Source organism: Ranitomeya imitator, chromosome 5 (genome assembly GCF_032444005.1).
Source record: "Ranitomeya imitator isolate aRanImi1 chromosome 5, aRanImi1.pri, whole genome shotgun sequence".
In the NCBI taxonomy this organism is placed as follows: domain Eukaryota; kingdom Metazoa; phylum Chordata; class Amphibia; order Anura; family Dendrobatidae; genus Ranitomeya; species Ranitomeya imitator.
Genome location: NC_091286.1, coordinates 266,186,932 through 266,207,011, shown reverse-complemented (window position 1 = coordinate 266,207,011; position 20,080 = coordinate 266,186,932). Strand labels below are relative to the sequence as shown.

At 45.0% G+C, this 20,080-nt stretch overlaps 1 protein-coding gene across 1 annotated transcript in view; it reads left to right on the top strand.

Annotated features, from left to right (window-relative positions):
- The window catches only part of REV3L (REV3 like, DNA directed polymerase zeta catalytic subunit), a 291,259-nt gene that overhangs the window by 90,791 nt on the left and 180,388 nt on the right, over positions 1 to 20,080 (top strand). Inside the window, exons 2-3 of the mRNA XM_069726145.1 lie at positions 7,755 to 7,947; positions 9,727 to 9,801. Of these exons, the coding sequence (XP_069582246.1) occupies positions 7,755 to 7,947; positions 9,727 to 9,801 (268 nt within the window). The remainder of the gene's footprint in view (positions 1 to 7,754; positions 7,948 to 9,726; positions 9,802 to 20,080) is intronic.

Genomic DNA, 20,080 nt, shown 5'->3' with positions numbered 1-20,080 from the left:
GCCATAGCAAAGGCCTCCAAAAAATTTGCCCTGCCCTTCGAGGACATGGGCACTCTAAAAGAGCCGATGGACAAAAAAGCAGACACTTTCTTAAAACACTCATGGGAAGCAGCAGGAGGTGGTCTAAAACCAGCCATCGCAGCCACTTGCACGGCCCGTGCTCTAATGGTATGGCTTGAACATTTGGATTCCCAGCTAAAGGGAAAAGTCTCAAGAGACACAATACAAAAGTCAGTGTCCATGATGAAAGGGGCAGCAGCTTTTCTGGCGGACGCTTCGGTGGACTCAGTGAGATTAGCAGCCAGGTCGGCCTCTTTTTCCAACGCAGCAAGACGTGCCCTGTGGCTAAAGTGCTGGCCGGGGGACTTGCAAACGAAGACCAAGTTATGCTCAATACCTTGCGAAGGGGAATTCCTGTTTGGATCAACATTAGATGACATCCTCGACAAAGCGGGGGATAAAAAGAAATCTTTCCCCGGGTTCCCTAACCAGTCATATAGACGTTCCTTTCGGAACAGAAAGTTTATGCGGAGAAGACCCCCAAAAGGAAATAAGGATGGATGGGAAGACAGAAGAAATAAAAATAGGGGCTTCTTGTTCAACAAACCCCCCCCCTCCTGATAATAAAAAATCCCAATGAAGGTATTCCCCAGGTCGGAGGGAGACTAGCCGAGTTTCTTCCAGCCTGGGAAAGAATTTCAAACAGCCCCTGGATCTTAGGCATTATACGAGAAGGCCTCAAATTCAAATTTCGTGTCCCTCCCGGCAACTTCTTCAGGATAACGCCTCAAAAACAGTCACACGAACAGTCAGCTCTCCAGAAGGAAATTCTGAACCTAGTCCAGAAAGGGGTATTGCAAGAAGTCCCATACCAGGAAAGAGGCACAGGTTTCTATTCTCCCCTCTTCCTCCGCAAGAAGCCGGACGGATCATACAGAACGATCATCAATCTAAAAAAATTAAACAGTTTCCTAGAGTTACAACATTTCAAAATGGAGACAATAAAATCTTGCGTAAGAATACTCTTTCCCTTGTGTTTCATGACTGTTCTAGATTTACGAGACGCATATTACCATGTGCCCATCCACAGAGATTATCAAAAATATCTCAGACTGGCAGTGAATATCCAGGGGGAGGTAAAACACTTCCAATTCCGGGCTCTCCCCTTAGGGATAGCTATTGCTCCTCGGGTATTCACGAAAATAATGGCAGAAGTAATGGCCCACATACGGGAGCAGAACATCCTAATAGTTCCCTATCTGGACGACCTCCTTGTAGTAGGGAACTCATTCCAACATTGCGAACAACAGTTGAATCAGGTCATGACTTCACTGTCGAGTCTAGGGTGGCTGCTAAACATAGCCAAGTCCAAGATGGTGCCATCCCAGGTACAGATGTACTTAGGGATAGTCCTAGACTCGATCACGCAAACATGCTATCTTCCTCAGGAGAAGATTCAGAAAATGACACAGGCAGTGTTGCAGCTGACGGTATCCCCAGTCACTACCCTGAGGAAAGCAATGTCCCTGTTGGGCTCCATGACTGCCTGTATCCCGGCCGTACAGTGGGCACAATGTCATTCCCGGGATCTACAATGGGAGACTTTAGATTCAGGCATATCTCTGCACGGGAATTTAGACGAGCAGTTAAGTATATCACCAAACACAATACACTCCCTAGCATGGTGGGCGGACCCAGGGAATCTAACCAAAGGGGTTCCTTGGGCTCTACCGACAGAAAAAATTCTAACGACAGATGCAAGCCCCTGGGGTTGGGGAGCACACATAGACGATCAAGTGGCACAGGGGAATTGGAACAGAAGTCAAAAGCTAGACTCTTCCAACATGAAAGAACTGTTAGCGGTAAAGCTGGCCCTAACACATTTTCTATATCTCCTTCATGGGCATCATGTAAAAGTCTTCTCGGACAACCAAGTAGTGGTCGCATATCTAAACCATCAAGGGGGCACCAGGTGTCGAGCTCTGATGGAGGTAACCCAATCCATCTTCCACATAGCGGAACACAGTCTAAAGTCCTTGACAGCTCTCCACTTAAAGGGCTCAGAAAACCAGACTGCAGACTTCCTGAGCAGGACATGCTTAAAGCAGGGAGAGTGGGAGCTAAATCAGTTGGTCTTCGATCAAATCGTGAATCTCTGGGGTCTACCAGAAATAGACCTATTCGCGAACAGCCAAAACCACAAAGTGAAAACATTCTGCTCAATAGATCCCCGGGGGAACCCTGTAGCTCTAGACGCACTAACAATTCCTTGGAACTATCATCTCGCCTATGCGTTCCCTCCAATGTCGCTCATCCCCTTAATGTTGAGGAAAATTCGGGAGGAGAGAGCTACAGTGATAGTAATAGCGCCATTTTGGCCCCGCAGAATATGGTTTTCTTGGCTAAGAAACATGTCCATATCGAGTCCTTGGGTTCTACCAGACTCTCCAAAACTTCTGTCCCAGGGTCCAGTATTTCACCCCAATGTAAAAAATTTACACATGACAGCATGGCTTTTGAAAGGAGGTTGCTGAGGGATAAAGGGTTCTCTCCCAACTTGGTGTCCACTCTATTACAGAGTAGAAAACCCGTAACCACTAGAATATATGGGAAAGTGTGGAAAAAGTTTATGTCGGTATCAGGGGCAGACCCGTCCGGGGAGATCCCAATAGGGAAAATACTTGAGTTCTTACAGAAAGGTCTGGAAAAAGGTTTAGCTACAAGCACTCTAAAGGTCCAGGTGGCAGCCTTAGGAGCACTGTATAATTACGACTTGGCCAAAAATCGATGGGTCATGCGTTTCATTAAAGCCTCATCTAGATCCAGACCCATTCCCCTCCACAACTCGCCTCCATGGGATCTAAACCTTGTATTAAACGCTCTAACCAAACCTCCCTTTGAGCCCCTGACAGAAGTTCCTTTAAAGATCTTATCCCTAAAAACCACACTCCTAGTGGCCCTAACCTCGGCTCGTCGTGTCAGCGATATACAAGCGTTATCCTCATGTCCACCCTTTATTCAGATACTTGATGACAAAGTCATTCTTAAAACTGACCCGGCTTACCTCCCTAAAATATCGTCACAGTTTCATAGAACGCAAGAAATTTCTTTGCCCTCCTTTTGTCCCAACCCTAAAAATGAGGGGGAAAGAACACTGCATACCCTAGACGTAAAAAGATGCCTGATCCAATATCTGTCAGCCACTAGGGAGTGCAGGAAGGATAGGGCTTTGTTTGTCTGCTTCCAGGGTCCACGGAAGGGACAAAAAGCATCGAAAGCCACGTTAGCAAGGTGGATAAGAGACGCCATCGCCCTACCCTACTCATCCTGCGGGACAGCCATCCCGGAGAATATAAAGGCTCATTCGACCAGAGCAGTGGCATCATCCTGGGCGGAGAGAGCTGGCGCTTCGATACAACAGATATGTAGAGCGGCCACTTGGTCTTCCCAGTCTACATTTTTCAAGCATTACCGCTTAGACTTGACCTCCTCTGATACTACCTTTGGGCGAAGGGTTCTAGAGGCAGTGGTCCCTCCCTAAGAGCTATCTATTCAAATCTCTCCGTGGTGCCATCATGGGGATAGAGAAAATGGTAGTTACCTGCCGATAACGGTATTTCTCTGATCCCATGATGGCACCCGTATATTCCCTCCCTTTTCACACACAGGTGTGCACTTGGTAATGTACCAGTAATTAGTTTTAGTCACGGTGCCTCTGTTAAGTTAAATTGGTTAAGTTTAATTTGTGTAAATATTGAGTTGCAGCTGAAGTTCTGTATAAGGCTCTGTAATCCAACTGATGTGGGAGAGAGGTACGCCCTTTTTCATCTGTAGGTTTCCTGTCCCTGGGGGCGGACCCCTCTCTCTCCGTGGTGCCATCATGGGATCAGAGAAATACCGTTATCGGCAGGTAACTACCATTTTTTAAGGCTCCTCATAGAAGCCTATAGAAAAACAATCAGCAATGCACGTCTATGGGTCCAATTATCTTGCATTGCCACATAGGACAAGGTCAATAAACTTTTTTCTCTCTCCATGTATGAGAAAATCAGATGACACCCGGACCACACTCAGATGAAAATAATCGCTGTATAAAGATTGTGCTCCTGACATCTTTTACATGTGGGCAAATCCACTGTACAAGGGAAGACGCTTCAGGACATGTTGGTGTAGGTTTTCTTTTTTTTCATTTCCTCCATTCTTCTTCCTCGTTTTTGACCCCTAGCTGTTTTTTTTTTTTTTCTTGAGCATTCTTCAATCATTTTTGGCTGTCTTACAGTACCTTTTTCCGATCTTTTACTTTTTCTCTATTCAACAATGAAGAAACCACTGGCGATTCCTGAAGTAAAATTGCTGGGAAACCGGTCAAAGAGATGCCCAGTCGTCTTTTGAGCCTTCTCATTTACTTGTAAAGTATAGCACATCTTCAGTGCCGTACACGCCAGAGGAATAGGTCACTTGGCCTTAGCATGAAGCGATTATAAGACATTCAAAAGACTGAACATTTAAACAGCATGTCGTTTTTACATAGAAATGCTTCTGTTCATTCTTTGAGAGTTCATATTGATCACCCTTTCAGTATTGTTTCAGAGAAGAATCCGTTAAAAAAGATGTTGTGTGGGCACGCAATGGTGGTTCCACATGTCCAATGTTCACGGTCCAAGTACGGGTTCCAATTTTCAGACCGGCTTCAGGTCTCTTGACTTGAACTCAAGCCTCATAGGCATATCTAAGACTATTGAGTTCAGGCCAGGTGAACTGCGGGCAGTGGACGTGTGATTTTGGCCTAAAGTCCCGTTGAGTTTTGGCAAATATTTTACCTCAGTATTTGTAAGCCAAAATCAGGAGTGGGTGAAAAATGCAGAAGAGATGCCCATGTTTCTATTATACTTTTCCTCTGATAGTTCCTCTCCTGGTTTTGGCTTACAAGAGGAAAAGTATATTAGAAACACATCACCACTTCTGTATTTATCACCCACTCCTGGTAATGGCTTACAAATACTGAGGTAAAAAACTCACCAAAAACTCAATGTGTGTACGTGGCCTAAAGCTTCAGCATTTCCTCGACTGAATGAGCCAAACCGCTGTCTGTAGCATGAAATGTAGAGATTTTTGACAATGCCTTTCTTGGTTTAGTGCTGATAAAATGTGTAATTCCTCTGCCATCCCAGGAGTAGTCTCTTGAGCAGAGCTCCAGATGTGGCTTGCGTTTTATGCTCCACATGTTTTTACGCAGCGGGGTAGGGATAGGATGGACCTTTTGACTTGTACACCTGGAGTCACTTCAGAAATTGCCAGTTGTCCACTATGTGTTGATCCATTACAAATAAACTGGCAATTGGAGGGTCTCGCATGGCAAATACAAGTTCTGGGAATCCTTCATGGTGCTGAATGAGCAGACAGTTGGATATGACATGGTTTGGTGTGGTCTGTATAGAAATGTGTTCAATTTTGATAGCATGTGCGATTGGACTCTGTGGAATATTTGCAAATATTTGACTGCTAAACAGTCAATTTAATATTAAGCTGCTAAATTATTTACCACATGTCTACACCCATGCTTCTTGTTAGCTGTAAATATCCCAATATGTGGGGGTCTGTAGCTTTCTATAATAATCTATCAGCAATGTTCAATGCGTGGGTGTGAGATTAGTGGAAATGTGCTGTTAACGGTAGAACTGTTGCCGATCTCTTTGTTTCATTTCTAGAGAGATCGCAAATGTTTCTTCAGTAATAGAAAATAAAAATGAACGTGGCTGATGGCACGCCTCATACCATACGGCTATACTTACAGGAAAAAGCTTAGTGATGTTTTGCTGGGAATATATGTATAAAAAAAAAATGCCATTTTTGATCTTTATTGTTTAAAGGCTTTTTACAAATGGCATGACCCCTCCAGCTGATGTCAAAATAATTACAGCTCTTGCCAACAGTGCTTACCCAAAGGTTTAGTGGTATATTTTTGTACATTTTAAAGGCTGAACAAAGACAGTGTGCTGAAGCTTTAGGTTATCATAGGATTTTCTAGGCTGATTATTCTAGATTCACAGTTTTTATCAATTGTCATACTGGCATAATGTTTGTGTGTGTGTCTATCTGACTGCATCAATTTTGTGCTTTTCTGTTTTTTATCTTCCCAGAGTGGGCCTGATAATAAATAGTTAAATGGGTTGTCCAGTGAAAAGCAGTTATTACCGATCAACAAGGGTGCCAACCTCCGCAGCTAGGCAGGGACGTATATAGGTGCCGGAGCTAGGGCAATCTAGCCTTTTTTCCCCCATTAGCATTTTTTGTTGTTTTGAGCACTTTTTGTTTGGTTCTTTTTTGTGTTGGTTTTCTTTTATACACGGCAGTTGGCCTTGGTTTTAATAATAAAGTATATATTTTAAACGTTAGGGCATTCTCCTTATGATTCAACATACACAAGACACAACAAAAATGCAGCAAAACCTTTTTTGTACGCAGCTTCTTTACTGCCAAGAGAGCAGGTTTTCCCTGCTGAAAAATCCCTCAGCAAAAATGTAACGTGTGAACATAACCTTAAAGGGACACTGTCACCTGAATTTGGAGGGAACAATCTTCAGCCATGGAGGCGGGGTTTTGGGGTTTTTGATTCACCCTTTCCTTACCCGCTGGCTGCATGCTGGCTGCAATATTGGATTGAAGTTCATTCTCTGTCCTCCGTAGTACATGCCTGCACAAGGCAGATTGCCCCCGTGCAGGCATGTACTACGGAGGACAGAGAATGAACTTCAATCCAATATTGCAGCCAGCATGCAGCCAGCGGGTAAGGAAAGGGTGAATCAAAAACCCCAAAACCCCGCCTCCATGGCTGAAGATTGTTCCCTCCAAATTCAGGTGACAGTGTCCCTTTAAACTCTGCATTTTTCTACAATAAAAATGTTTTTCTAAGCCTAAACTTTGCTAAGAGTTAATAGGGAAATTTTTTTTATGTGTGTCCTGCTTTTTTTTTTTAAATAAAAAGTCTCAGCCTGCTTTAGGCTATGTGCACACGTTGCGAATTAGGCTTAGGAATTTCTGGTGTGGATTCTGCCTCTCCTGGCAGAAAACGCACCTGCGGATTTGTCACGTTTTCTGTGCGGTTCCATTGAGTCTTTTGTGTGTTTTTGTTGCGGTTTTCTTGCGGATTTGCTGCGGTTTTTACCCCTGCAGTTTTCTATAATGGAATGGGTACAAAAACGCTGCAGATTCACAAAAAAGAAGTGACATGCTACTTCTTTTAAACCGCAGCAGATTTTCCGCAAAGTGTGCACATCATTTTTTTTCTCATTGTTTTACATTGTACTGTAAATCAATTGCCGATCTGCAGCGTTTCTGCACCTCAAAAAACGTGTGCACATACCCTTAATTATGCCATTTTTTCATGCAGTTTGTGGCATTTCTCAAATTGACCTCTATTACTTAATTTATTTTTTCCCCCTGAAAAATTGCATGTGTCAATGTGTATAACATCTTTTCATGGAATTTTTTGTTGCCTTTTTTACTTTTAGAAATTATGGGGGCATTACTATCATTAGGGGCCAGTACTATTTTAATAAGGGGTGTAACAAAAATAAAATTACAAAGGTGATGGAATTGTCCAGTAACAATTAGTGGGACTATGATGTCCAGAATGCTTGGCCAACATGTGGTATAATTAGCATTGCCTTATGAGACTTCTTGGGGGTTTCAGTTTTACAACGCATTGTGCATGGCATACTAATAAAAGGATGTTTTCATGTTGTCTTTTTTAGGTCAGAAGACATGCCTGCATCTTCATGGTATCTTTCCCTATCTGTATGTACCTTATGATGGATATGGCCAGAAAGATCACGATCGCTATCTCAGGCAGGTGGCATTCAGCATTGACCGGGCACTTAATGTGGCCTTAGGCAATCCGTCCGCCAACACTCAGCATGTATTCAAGATCACCCTGGTTTCTGGAGTGTGAGTATGCGTTTATACGCTTAGCCTATGTACAGGCATGATGCAGAATGAATTAATCGCATTACTTTTTCTTTTCTAGGTTCACATTGCGTTAATGGGTTAACGCTAACGGACTCCGTTGCACGGCGAAATTGTTGCAATTAACGCCATGCAGCGGGTCCGTTAGCGCACCCATTGACGGCAATGTGATTTTTATCTGTAGCGCATCGCTAGCGCATGCCATTTTCGGCACGCGTTAGCGATGTGCCGTTATTTTGTGACTGACCTCGGACGCTGCTTGCGTCCAAGGTCCGTTCCTCGCTAGTGCAGATCGGGGATCTGCGCTAGCGGGATCGGAAAACGCGATCCCTCTGAAGGCATTGCGTTAGCGCAATCCGCTAGCGCTATGCACTAAACGGATTGCCCTAACGCAATGTGAACCTAGCCTAAGGCTGCCGTCACACTAGCAGTATTTGGTCAGTATTTTACATCAGTATTTGTAAGCCAAAACCAGGAGTGGAACAATTAGAGGAAAAGTATAAGAGAAACATATGCACCACTTCTGCATTTATCACCCACTCCTGGTTTTGGCTTGCAAATACTGATATAAAATACTGACCAAATACTGCTAGTGTGACGGCAGCCTAGACTGTGTTACTACAATGTGGGAAGGCAGGGTCACTTTATCTCAAGTGATATTCCAAAAGTGTCATTTTGGTTATGACCTGTCATGGTAGCATTCTTCATGTGTTTAGGAAAATTATTTTGCTGGCATAGTCTCAGCATTTGGGAATAGTAATGGCCTCTTTGTATCAGAAAGAAAAAATTTTCACAAAATTGAAAGAAAACTTTGGTTTACGGCCAACTTAATCTTTAAATTCATAAAATGACATGATAAGAAAATATTAGGGGATATTAGTGGATGTAAAATGAGCAAATAAATGTGATAAGCTGGTCGTTTATCAGTAGCCTGTCACCAATTTATCTACCATTGCTGTCAGTGTATAAAAAACATTCTTCTTTACATCCAGAGAATGAAAGCCGTAATAGAGCAGCCACAGTAACATCATAACAAGAGGCGGTTTTCAACAGTGCCCTGATAACGGGTGCCAGCTTTCAACAGTGCCATAATAGCGGGAGTTGACTTTCAACAGAGACTCAATGACAGGATCCGGCCTTCGACCGTGCCCCAGTGCCGGGAGCGGGCCTTCGACCGTGCCCCAGTGCTGGGGGCCGGCCTTCGACCGTGCCCCAGTGCCGGGGGCCGGCCTTCGACCGTGCCCCAGTGATGGGAGCCATCCTTTTTCACCAGGTCACCCCACTGGGAATTATTTTCTATTTTCTTTCATTATGTTATATGGATATAATGTTTTTCAAAACTATAAACTTTCCAATCAAAAAACAAGCCTTCATACAGCTTGGCTGACAAAAAAAAATAAAGTTATGACAATTGGAAAAAGAAAAGGGAACTACAGCACAAAATGTTACATTTGGAAGTGTGAACGTAGAATTAATCAGTCTTACGTTGGAGTCTTTAATGGAAGGCAATTACATGTACCCTTCTGTAGCCATATAGTGGCATGCACTGTCCACAAAAAATATACTTTATGGCTACGTTCACCATTTGCCCCATGACCTTTCTCAGCACATCCACCAACTTAACATAACAAAATGTGAACCGAGTCTAGATTTGTTCATTTCATTAGTAATCAATGTAAATTCAATTACAGATGATTTATTGCGTATATTTTTAGATGTAGAAGTTATAATACCTTTCTAACAGCACTGTTTTTTCTATAGCCCATTCTACGGATACCATGAAAAAGAAAGGCAATTCATGAAAATCTATCTGTACAATCCATCTATGCTGAAAAGGTAAGTGTTAATATATGATTTTGAGTACTTTTTTTGCCTGTGCTTAGGTCTTTTAAAGAGGCATTTTGTGTGTCTAAGCTACTTTAACACTAGCGTCGGCCCGTCGCAGCGCGTCGGGCCGACGCATCCTGTCTCAACGCTGCACAACGGTGGCAGCGGATGCATTATTACAATGCATCCGCTGCCCCATTGTGAGTTGCGGGGAGGAGGGGGCGGAGTTCCGGCTGCGCATGCGCGGTCGGAAATGGCGGACACGACGCACCAAAAAACGTTACAAGCAACGTTTTTTTGTGCCGACGGTCCGACGCAACCGTCGCAAGACAGTTGCGACGTGTGGCAATGCGTCGCTAATACAAGCCTATGGAGAAAAAAACGCATCCTGCAGACAACTTTGCAGGATGCGTTTTTTCAGCAAATCGACGCATAGCGACGGAGGCCAAACGACGCTAGTGTGAAGGTAGCCTTAAATCACATGCCATTGTTTACTGTTTGGCCTGGACTCAAAGGTAATCTGTCAGCAGAATTGTGCTGAGTAACCTACAGACACTGTCAGGTTGGCGCCTTTATACTGATTACAATGATACCTTGATTGATGAAATCCATCTTGTGGTTGTTTAATCTTTATTTTGATTTTTTAGTTAATGATGTGCACGTGCTCTGGGGCGGCCTGTGGGGGTCTTCATGTGGTGCTTTGATTATATATTCATACTGATGCTTTATGACAGGTCATTGGTCCCTCAGTGACCTGCCCCCTATTTTACATGCTGAATATTATATGTATTGAACAAAAAAAAATCGCATTCAGCAGGTGCCGGCGCTGCAGCATGATCACATCTATAATATGCATTTAATTTATTTTATTCTCTGGTATAAATTTATTCAGGAAAAAAAAAATTCTGTCTCAAAATGGCGCTGCCTGCCCAGTAGCATCTATCAGCGATTCGATAGATGCTACTGCGCAGGCGCTGTTGACGTCATCTTTCTAGAGGGAAAAAAAATTTGTCTCCGCCAAGATGGTGCCTGCGCATTAGCATCTATTGACGATCCACTGGCGCCATCTTGGTGGAGACTATCTTGTTTTTTTTTTTCTCTAAAAGATGGCGGCGCCTGCGCAGTAGCATCTATTGGAACCTCATCATTGCACGATGACCGGATATAGCAGCACCATACATATACTTCTTTGTGGGAACAGCACATGTTTGAAAGGTGTTAAAGCATTTGCACTGGGAAGTGAGGGGGATATAAAAACAAGGATGGCAACTCTTGATAACAATAACATTAATGTGTTTCTTTTAAAATCTACAGTATATATCTACCGTATATACTCGTGTAGAAGCAGAGTTTTTCAGCACAAAAAACTGCTCCCTCGGCTTATACACGAGTCAGTTGTCCCAGAGCGTTGGCGGGGGAGAAGGAGCGGCAGAGCAGCGGGTCACAGAGGCAGGAGCTGGGGGCAGCGGCGGTAGCTGTGCCCGCTACTAAAGAGAAATGAATATAGCGCACAGTGACAGCCGCCGGCTTCCAGATGACATCCTACTCACCTTCCTGCGCACCCTCACTTAATCTCGTTGGTTTTGGCACCAGCAGCATTTACGGCCAAGCGATCACATGGCCCCACTCATTAAGGTAATTAATATGCATGCCTCTCCACTCCCATAGGAGTGGAGTGAATATTCATTACCTTAATGAGCGGGGCCACGCTCGGCAAGAAGAGTTGCTGGTGCCAGAACGAAATGCAGCGAGGGCGCCCGGGAAGGTGAGTAGGATGTTTTGTTTTTTCTTTTAATCCCTTCAAGTCGCGGCCCTTTTTCATTTTTGCGTTTTCATTTTTCACTTCCCTCCTTCCCAGAGCCATAACTTTTTTATTTTTCCGTCAATATGGTCATGTGAGGGCTTATTTTTTGCGGGACGAGTTGTACTTTTGAACGACACCATTGGTTTTACCATGTCTTTTACTAGGAAACGAGAAAAAAATTCCAAGTGCGGCGAAATTGCAAAAAAAGTGCAATCCCACACTTGTTTTTTGTCTGGCTTTTTTGCTAGGTTCATTAAATGCTAAAACTAACCTGCCATTGTGATTCTCTAGGTCATTACGAGTTCATAGACATCTAACATCATCAGATCGCTGCTATGTAGCTGAAATGCAGGTGTGCTGTGAGGGCCGACCACAGGGGGCGCTCACAGCAGGCCGGCATCAGTAACCATAGAGGTCTCAAGGACCTCTATGGTTACCTTCCTGATGCATCGCCGACCCCCGATCATGTGACGGGGGTCGGCGATGACATCATTTCCGGCCGGAAGCGCCGGTTAAATGCCGCTGTCTGCGTTTGACAGCGGCATTTTACAGGTTAATAGCGGCGGGTGAATAGCGATTTCACCCGCCGCTATTGCGCGCACATGTCAGCTGTACAAAACAGCTGACATGTCGCGACTTCGATGTGGGCTCACCCCCGGAGCCCACATCAAAGGGGGTGACACGACATGCGCAGTAATAGTACGGCGCATGTCGTGAAAGGGTTAAACATGCATGCAAGAATAAGGGATATAAAGCCATGCATACCAAGACAGAGACCAGGGAGCCATACATTCAAGGATAGGGAATATGAGCCATGCATACAAGGACTGGGGAGCCATACATACAAGGACAGGGATGGGGGAGCCGTGCATACAAGGACAGGGATGAGGGGACAGTGCATACAATGACAGGGATGGGGGAGCCGTGCATACAACGACAGGCATGAGGGGACAGTGCATACCCGGCTTATACTCGAGTCAGTAAGCCTACCCAGTTTTCTCTAGTAACCCCCCACGACAGCACACCTGGAGGATGTTACCCCTTTCCTAATAGGGACAGGAAATGACAAGAGGTTAAATAACCCCTCCCTCATTCTCCCCTCAGTGTTTTTTCCTGTCCCTACTAGGGATGAAGAGGTCATCCCAGGTGTGCTGTGCCGGCAGCGGTCACCAGGGAGAAACAGATTCTATGCCGGGCAGCTGGGGAACAGACTTACCTCTCTTCCCCGAGCGCTGCTCCCGTCTCTCCAGGACTCGGGACTTCCGCCACCAGTCCGCACCGACAAGGCAAGGTCTGGGCGGCATTCTTCGGCTGGAGGCCTCCCTGAGCTCTCCAGCCCCTCTCCTCCTCCAGCGCTGTGCGCGCGATGAGGGCTTCCGGTCTGAAGCCGGCGGCAGGAAGTGACGTCAGACGCCGGCCGGCTTCAGTACTCAGGAGGCTCCTTTGCGTTCCACGCTGGAACGCATGTCAGTTAGCGTGGATATCGGCGGTCTTTCTCCCCCCACATCCGGACATTGGATGAGGAGGTCCTCTCACAGGAGGACAGGTTCTGTGTCCGGTCGCCTATTTAAGAGCCCCGGACAAGAAGACGTCTCAGGTAAGACCACAGTGTGGTGAAAATCATGGAGACGTCTGCCTCGCGCTCTGCTCTTGCAGATCCCAGCACCATCCCGGCCCCAGTAAGTAATCTGGCCCAGGGTGTCCATTCCCTGATGTGGGTTGTAGTCTTATGATTCCTTCTCCCCTTCCTTTTTAGGGGGACAAGGAACCCACATCAGGAAGCAAAACAAAAACTATCCGCAAATGCGCAGTTTGTATGAAGAAGCTGTCCTCTTCATACAAGAAATCATTGTGCAAAGAATGCACAGACAAAATAATCAGAGAGGAACAGCCATCCCTGATAGAAGAGATTAAAACCTTAATCCAGCAGGAGATTAAAACATCTCTGGCCACTCTTTCCCAGCCTACACCATCTCCTAGTGCCCCTCCTGAGGCTAAGAAAAGGAAACTTAATCCACAGGAGGAAGAGCAGGAGGACTCTCAAGGAGAGACGTCGGACGAACCCCCAGAGGAGGGTGAATTATCCCTGGACTCTGAAACTGTCCAGCAAGAGAGATACTACTTCTCTTCATCTGATATAGAAGAACTCCTTACGGCTGTAAGGAAAACTATGGAGGTTGAGGAAGAGAAGACGGCCCAGTCAGTGCAAGAAGAGATGTTTGGAGGACTTCGTTCTAGGAAGCGTCAGGTGTTTCCTATTCACCAAAACATCCGGGATTTAGTTCTGGACGAGTGGGAATCCCCAGAAAAGAAGCTGACTACTCCAGCAGAAATTAAAGACAGATTTCCTGTGGATGCCGAGACAGCGTCATGCTGGTCTGAAGTTCCAAAAGTGGACGTCCAGATTGCCAGAGTAGCCAAAAAGACCACGCTACCATTCGAGGATGCCTCCCAACTGAGAGACCCTCTGGAACGTAAGATGGACGGACTACTAAGGAAGTCGTGGGAAACGTCAGCGTCTTTACTGAACATCAATTCAGTATCCACCTGCGTGGCTAGATCGATGCATCGCTGGCTGGGGCAGCTAGAGGAGCACTTGTCCTCAGGTACCCCGAGAGAAGATATTCTAGCCTCCTTGCCTATCTTCCAGAAAGCAACAGGCTTTTTAGCAGATGCTTCCGCAGAATCCGTGAGAGTGACGGCGAGATCATCCGCACTGTCAAACTTGGTAAGGCGTGCACTCTGGCTAAGATCCTGGTCTGGGGATATGACTTCCAAGATGAGGCTGTGTTCTATTCCTTTTAAAGGAAAGTATATGTTTGGACCAGCCTTGGATGACCTTTTGGAGAAGGCTTCAGACAAGAAAAAGACCTTACCAGAACCTAGAAACCCTAGGAAAAGACCCTTCCGCGCTCAGCAGGAGCATACTCCTCAATACAGGGGAAAGGGTAAAACAGGAGAAGTTATAGACCACTTCCAGTTCAATGTCCTCCCATTCGGACTATCATCAGCTCCAAGGATCTTTACAAAGGTCATGTCCGAGGTGATGGCGTACATCAGAAGTCGGCGGATATGCATAATCCCATACCTCGACGACCTCTTGGTAGTGGCTCCCACGGTTCCAATTCTACAGGAACATCTTCAAACAGTCCAGATCCTGTCATCCCTGGGTTGGGTGATAAACCCCAAAAAATCGGATATGGTTCCGTCCACAACGAAGATCTTTTTAGGGGTCTTATTAGACTCCCACAGACAAACATCTTTCTTGCCTGAACAAAAACGATCCCTGCTTACATCAAGGATAAGAACATTGCGGGACAAGAAGAGAGTATCTCTAAGATGGGCCATGTCGGTTCTAGGTACCATGACATCTTGCATCCAGATGGTGGCATGGGCTCAAGCCCACACCAGGATACTTCAGACACATATTCTGTCAAGCTGGGACGGATCCCCAGGTTCTCTAGACAAAAAGATCCGGATACCACCGCATGTAAAGTCCTCATTAACATGGTGGCTACAAAAAGAGAACTTAATGAGAGGAGTTCCCTAGTTGCAGGTACCAGCAGTGACCATAACAGTAGATGCCAGTGGAAAAGGTTGGGGAGCTACGGTAGACCAGCACATATTCCAGGGATTCTGGTCAGCCGAAATAGCACAACAATCCTCGAATTTCAAAGAGCTAAAAGCAGTAGAAGAAGTTCTCAAAGCGGCGGTAACTCTTGTACAAAATTCCCACTTAAAAATATACTCAGACAACATGACAACAGTTGCCCACCTTCGCCACCAGGGAAGTACAAGACACGAAGATCTAAAAAGAATATCCGCAAGAATATTTTCGTGGGCCGAAGAACATGTTCTCTCCATATCCGCCCTACACATAAAAGGGGAGATAAACGTACAAGCCGACTTCCTGAGCAGAACAGAGGTCCATCCAGGAGAATGGAGCCTAAACCCAGAAGTCTTTCAGATACTAGTCAAAAAATGGGGACAGCCAGAAGTGGACCTGTTCGCGAACAGTCAGAACGCAAAGGTAGACCAGTTCTTCTCGCTAGATCCGATGAATCCGGGGTTAGCTGCGGACGCATTGGTCCAGCCATGGACATTCTCGCTAGCATACGCTTTCCCGCCATTGCCGGTCCTACCAAAAGTCCTGCAGAAAATAAGGGCAGAAAAACTCAAGGTGATCCTAGTGGCTCCACTTTGGCCCAAAAGAGGTTGGTTTGGGGCCCTCATCAGTCTAAAGATAGATGGGCCAATAGCACTTCCACCGGTCAAAGACCTTCTCTACCAGGGGCCAATACTGCATCCAGATCCCGAGAGGCTACACCTAAATGCCTGGCTTCTGAATTCTCAATTCTGAGAACTAGAGGACTATCAAAGAGGGTAATTGGAACATTACAAAAAAGTCGCAAAACGGTTACTAATTCTATTTACCAAAAGATCTGGAAGACGTTCATCACATGGTGTGCTCCTGAGCAACCTAACCCAGATAAACCAAACCTAGCCAAGATCCTGGATTTTCTACAAGATGGGCTGGAGAAGGGTCTCAGACCCAGCACCCTCAAGGTACAAGTGGCAGCCTTGAGCTCTTATTTTGACCAGTCTTTAGCCAACCATAGATGGATAAGAAGATTCATGACGGCGGCATCCCGCATATCTCCAAGACCCATAAATATAGTTCCATCCTGGGACCTGAATATAGTCCTGAAAGGACTTACACTGCCACCATTTGAACCCTTATCTTCCATAACCATGGATAAACTCGCTTGGAAAACCACCTTCCTGGTAGCTATAACAACAGCCAGAAGAGTGGGTGAACTACAAGCCCTGTCAATCAACGAGCCCTACATGAAGATTCTTCAGGACAGGCTTATCCTACGATTAGACCCATCCTTTCTCCCAAAGGTCGTCTCAGATTTCCACAAATCGCAGGAGATAATTCTTCCATCATTCTATCAAGAACCAAAGAATGAGGAAGAGGAACATTTCCATACTTTGGATGTTCGAAGAATGGTACTCTATTATCTTCATGCATCAGAAAAGATTAGGAAAGATCAAAATCTGTTTATTCATCTTCTCGGCCAGAATAAGGGGAAGAAGACTTCCAGATCCACAATTGCAAATTGGATCAAAAGAGCAATCCTGGAGGCTTATCAAATTCAAGGCCTTCCACCACCATGAAAGCTTACAGCCCATTCTACTAGAGCAACAGCTGTCTCCTGGGCCGAGAAAGCCAGTGCTTCCATCGAGCAAATATGCAGAGCGGCTACATGGTCCTCGGTCCATACGTTCTCCAAACATTACAGGCTTGACCTGATGTCAAAAGAAGACTTAGCCTTCGGAGAAAAAGTCCTTAGTGCTGTAGTCCCTCCCTAAAAATTACTCTTGGGAACTGCTCCAGGTGTGCTGTCGTGGGGGGTTACTAGAGAAAATAGAATTATTCTTACCGTTAATTCGGTTTCTAGTAACCCACCACGACAGCAGGAGTAATCCCTCCCTTTGCTTAATATACGTTCTGAAAAGAATAAATATAATTTGAAGCATTCATTCTCCTGTGGTCCTTTATAATAACACTGAGGGGAGGATGAGGGAGGGGTTATTTAACCTCTTGTCATTTCCTGTCCCTATTAGGAAAGGGGTAACATCCTCCAGGTGTGCTGTCGTGGTGGGTTACTAGAAACCGAATTAACGGTAAGAATAATTCTATTTTTCGTGGCAAAATTAGGTGCCTCGGCTTATACTCGAGTCAGCTTATACACAAGTCTATACGGTATATATTTATAGATATATATTGCTCCAGTCACAAAAAATTTCTCAAAACTCCAGCAATTGGTGTCCTCACTTTCCAGAAGTTTAAAGACTGTTTTAAAAATAACAGTGGTTGCTCCAGAATTAGACATTACACTCCCCCCCCCTTCCCATCATTTTATGCATGGCTGAGCTCCCCCGTCCCATCCTTGTATGCATGGCTGGGTTCCCCTGTCCCATCCCTGTATGCATGGCTCGACCCAGCTCTCCCGTCCTCCCCTATCATACTCGCCCTCCTCGTGCTGTTGCTGCATGTCCCTGCATCTCCGTTGTCCCGATGCTGCAGCTCTTCCTGTGCTGAGCTGTCACGTGGTACCGCTCATTAAGATAATGAATATGCACTCCACGTCTATGGGAGTGGAGACATGTGCATATTTACACTGTGTTCCAAATTATTATTCAAATTGGTTTTAAGTGTCATAAAGATTTAATTGTTTTGTTTTTCAAATAAACTTGTGAATGGTATTGTGTCTCAGGGCTCAATAGATAAATGAAATCAATCTTAAACACATGTGATAATTAGTTTTCCAGGTGATTCTAATTAAAGGAAAACTACTTAAAAATGATGTTCCACATCATTTTTAAGTAGGCCAAAGGTTTCAAGCAATATGAGAAATAAAAAGTATCTCTCTGCTGCTGAAAAGCGTTAAATAGTGCAATGCCTTGGACAAGGTATGAAAAAATTATATACTTCACAAAAACTTTGATCATCATACTGTGAAGAGATTTGTGACTGAAACAGAGCACAGACAGAGTTCATGCAGATAAAAGCATAATGAGGAAGGTTTCTACCAGATAAATTCATTGGATTAAGAGAGCAGCTACCAAAACACCATTGCAAAGCAGCAAACAGTTATTTGAAGCTGCTGGTGCCTCTGGAGTCCCTCGAACCTCAAGGTGTATGATCCTTCAAAGGCTTGCTGTGATGCATAAACCTACTATTCGGCAACCCCTAAACAGTGTTCATGAGCAGAAACGGTTGCAGTGGGCCCAGACATACATGAAGACTAATTTTTAAACAGTCTTGTTTACTGATGAGTGTTGAGCAACCCTGGATGGTCCAGATGGATGGAGTAGTGGATGGTTGGTGGATGGCCACCATGTCGCAACAAGGACGACGTCGGCAAGGAGGTGGAGAAATCATGTTTTGGGCCGGAATCCTGGGGTAACAGCTGGTGGGGCCTTTTAAGGTTCCTGAAGATGTGAAAATGACCTCTGTAAAGTAAATAGCGTTTCTGACTGACAACTTTCTTCCATGGTCTAAAAGCAGAAACATGCCTTCAGGAGCAAAATCATCTTCATGCATGACAATGCCCCATCTCATGCTGCAAATAATACCTCTGAGTCATTGGCTGCTATGGGCATAAAAGGAGATAATCTCATGGTTGTGGCCACCATCTTCACCTGACCTCAACCCTATAGAAAACCTTTGGAGTATCATCCAGCACAAGATCCATGAGGGTGGGAGGCATTTCACATCAAAACAGCAGCTCTGGGAGGCTATTCTGACTTCATGCAAAGATGTACAAGCAGAAACTCTCCAAAAACTCAAGAATGCAAGAATTGTGAAGGTGATATCAAAGAAGGGGTCCTATCTTAACATGTAACTTGGCCTGTTAGGATGTTTTGGAGTTAAATAGCTTTTTTTGTTCAGTGATGTGACCTCCTAATGCTGCAAATTCCACAAATGAACATTTTCAGTTCTTTAAAACATATCAAATGTTTAGAAATTCTACTGTGCCTAATAATTTGGATCAGTTCATTTTGAGTTTTTTTTCATTTTGGAGATTATACTGTTATCATTGGGAGGTTTATTCAATAAAATTGGATGTATACTCTAACGGGTGATAACTTTTATTAGACTGACTGTCATTTGCACCGACCATTTAGGAAAATCCGAGAAAAATGTCATCTCCATAATAATTTGGAACATGGTGTATTACCTTAATGAGCGGTACCACGTGACCGCTCAGCACAGGAAGAGCTGCCGCAACTGGACAACGGAGATGCAGGGACGTTCAGCAACGGCGCGAGGAGGGTGAGTATGATATCACAGCCGCCGGCTCCTGCTGCTGCTCCACCGCTCCCGTCCCCCGCTGGCTTTCTGGACAATGACTCGTGTATAAGCCGAGGGGGGCTTTTTCAGCACAAAAAATGAGCTGAAAATCTCGGCTTATACACGAGTATATACGGTACAGACACCTGGCAATGTCTTCTGTTCCTCCTTGGAGCTCTATGCGAGTGTTCCCTCTCCCAACACACCACCCAGACTGTCTCTCATGTCCAGGTATTTAACCAGGACGATGTGATGATCAGTACACATGCAGGTGTCGGCTCTGCAGGAAGAGATATGGTGAGCACTCTCACTCCCACTCTGAATGCTCTCACATAAAACCATCCCATGTATGCAGCTTTTTTTTAACCCTCCCAACACTTAGTGTGCTTGAGGAAAAATATCCTGGTTTTATTCCGCTGATGCCAAGATGTGCAAAGCTGACGCCCTCTGCCCAAAATCGGGGGTTTTGCAGCTTCAGACACTAAACAGGGAATTCGGGAGAGAACATCCTTGCAGCTTCCCTGGCCTATGCTTTAAGTGGGAAAGGAAGTCTTGAAGGGCTAAGAACCACCTAATCACCCTGGCGTTCTTGCCCTTCTTCTCTCTTAACCATCTCGGAG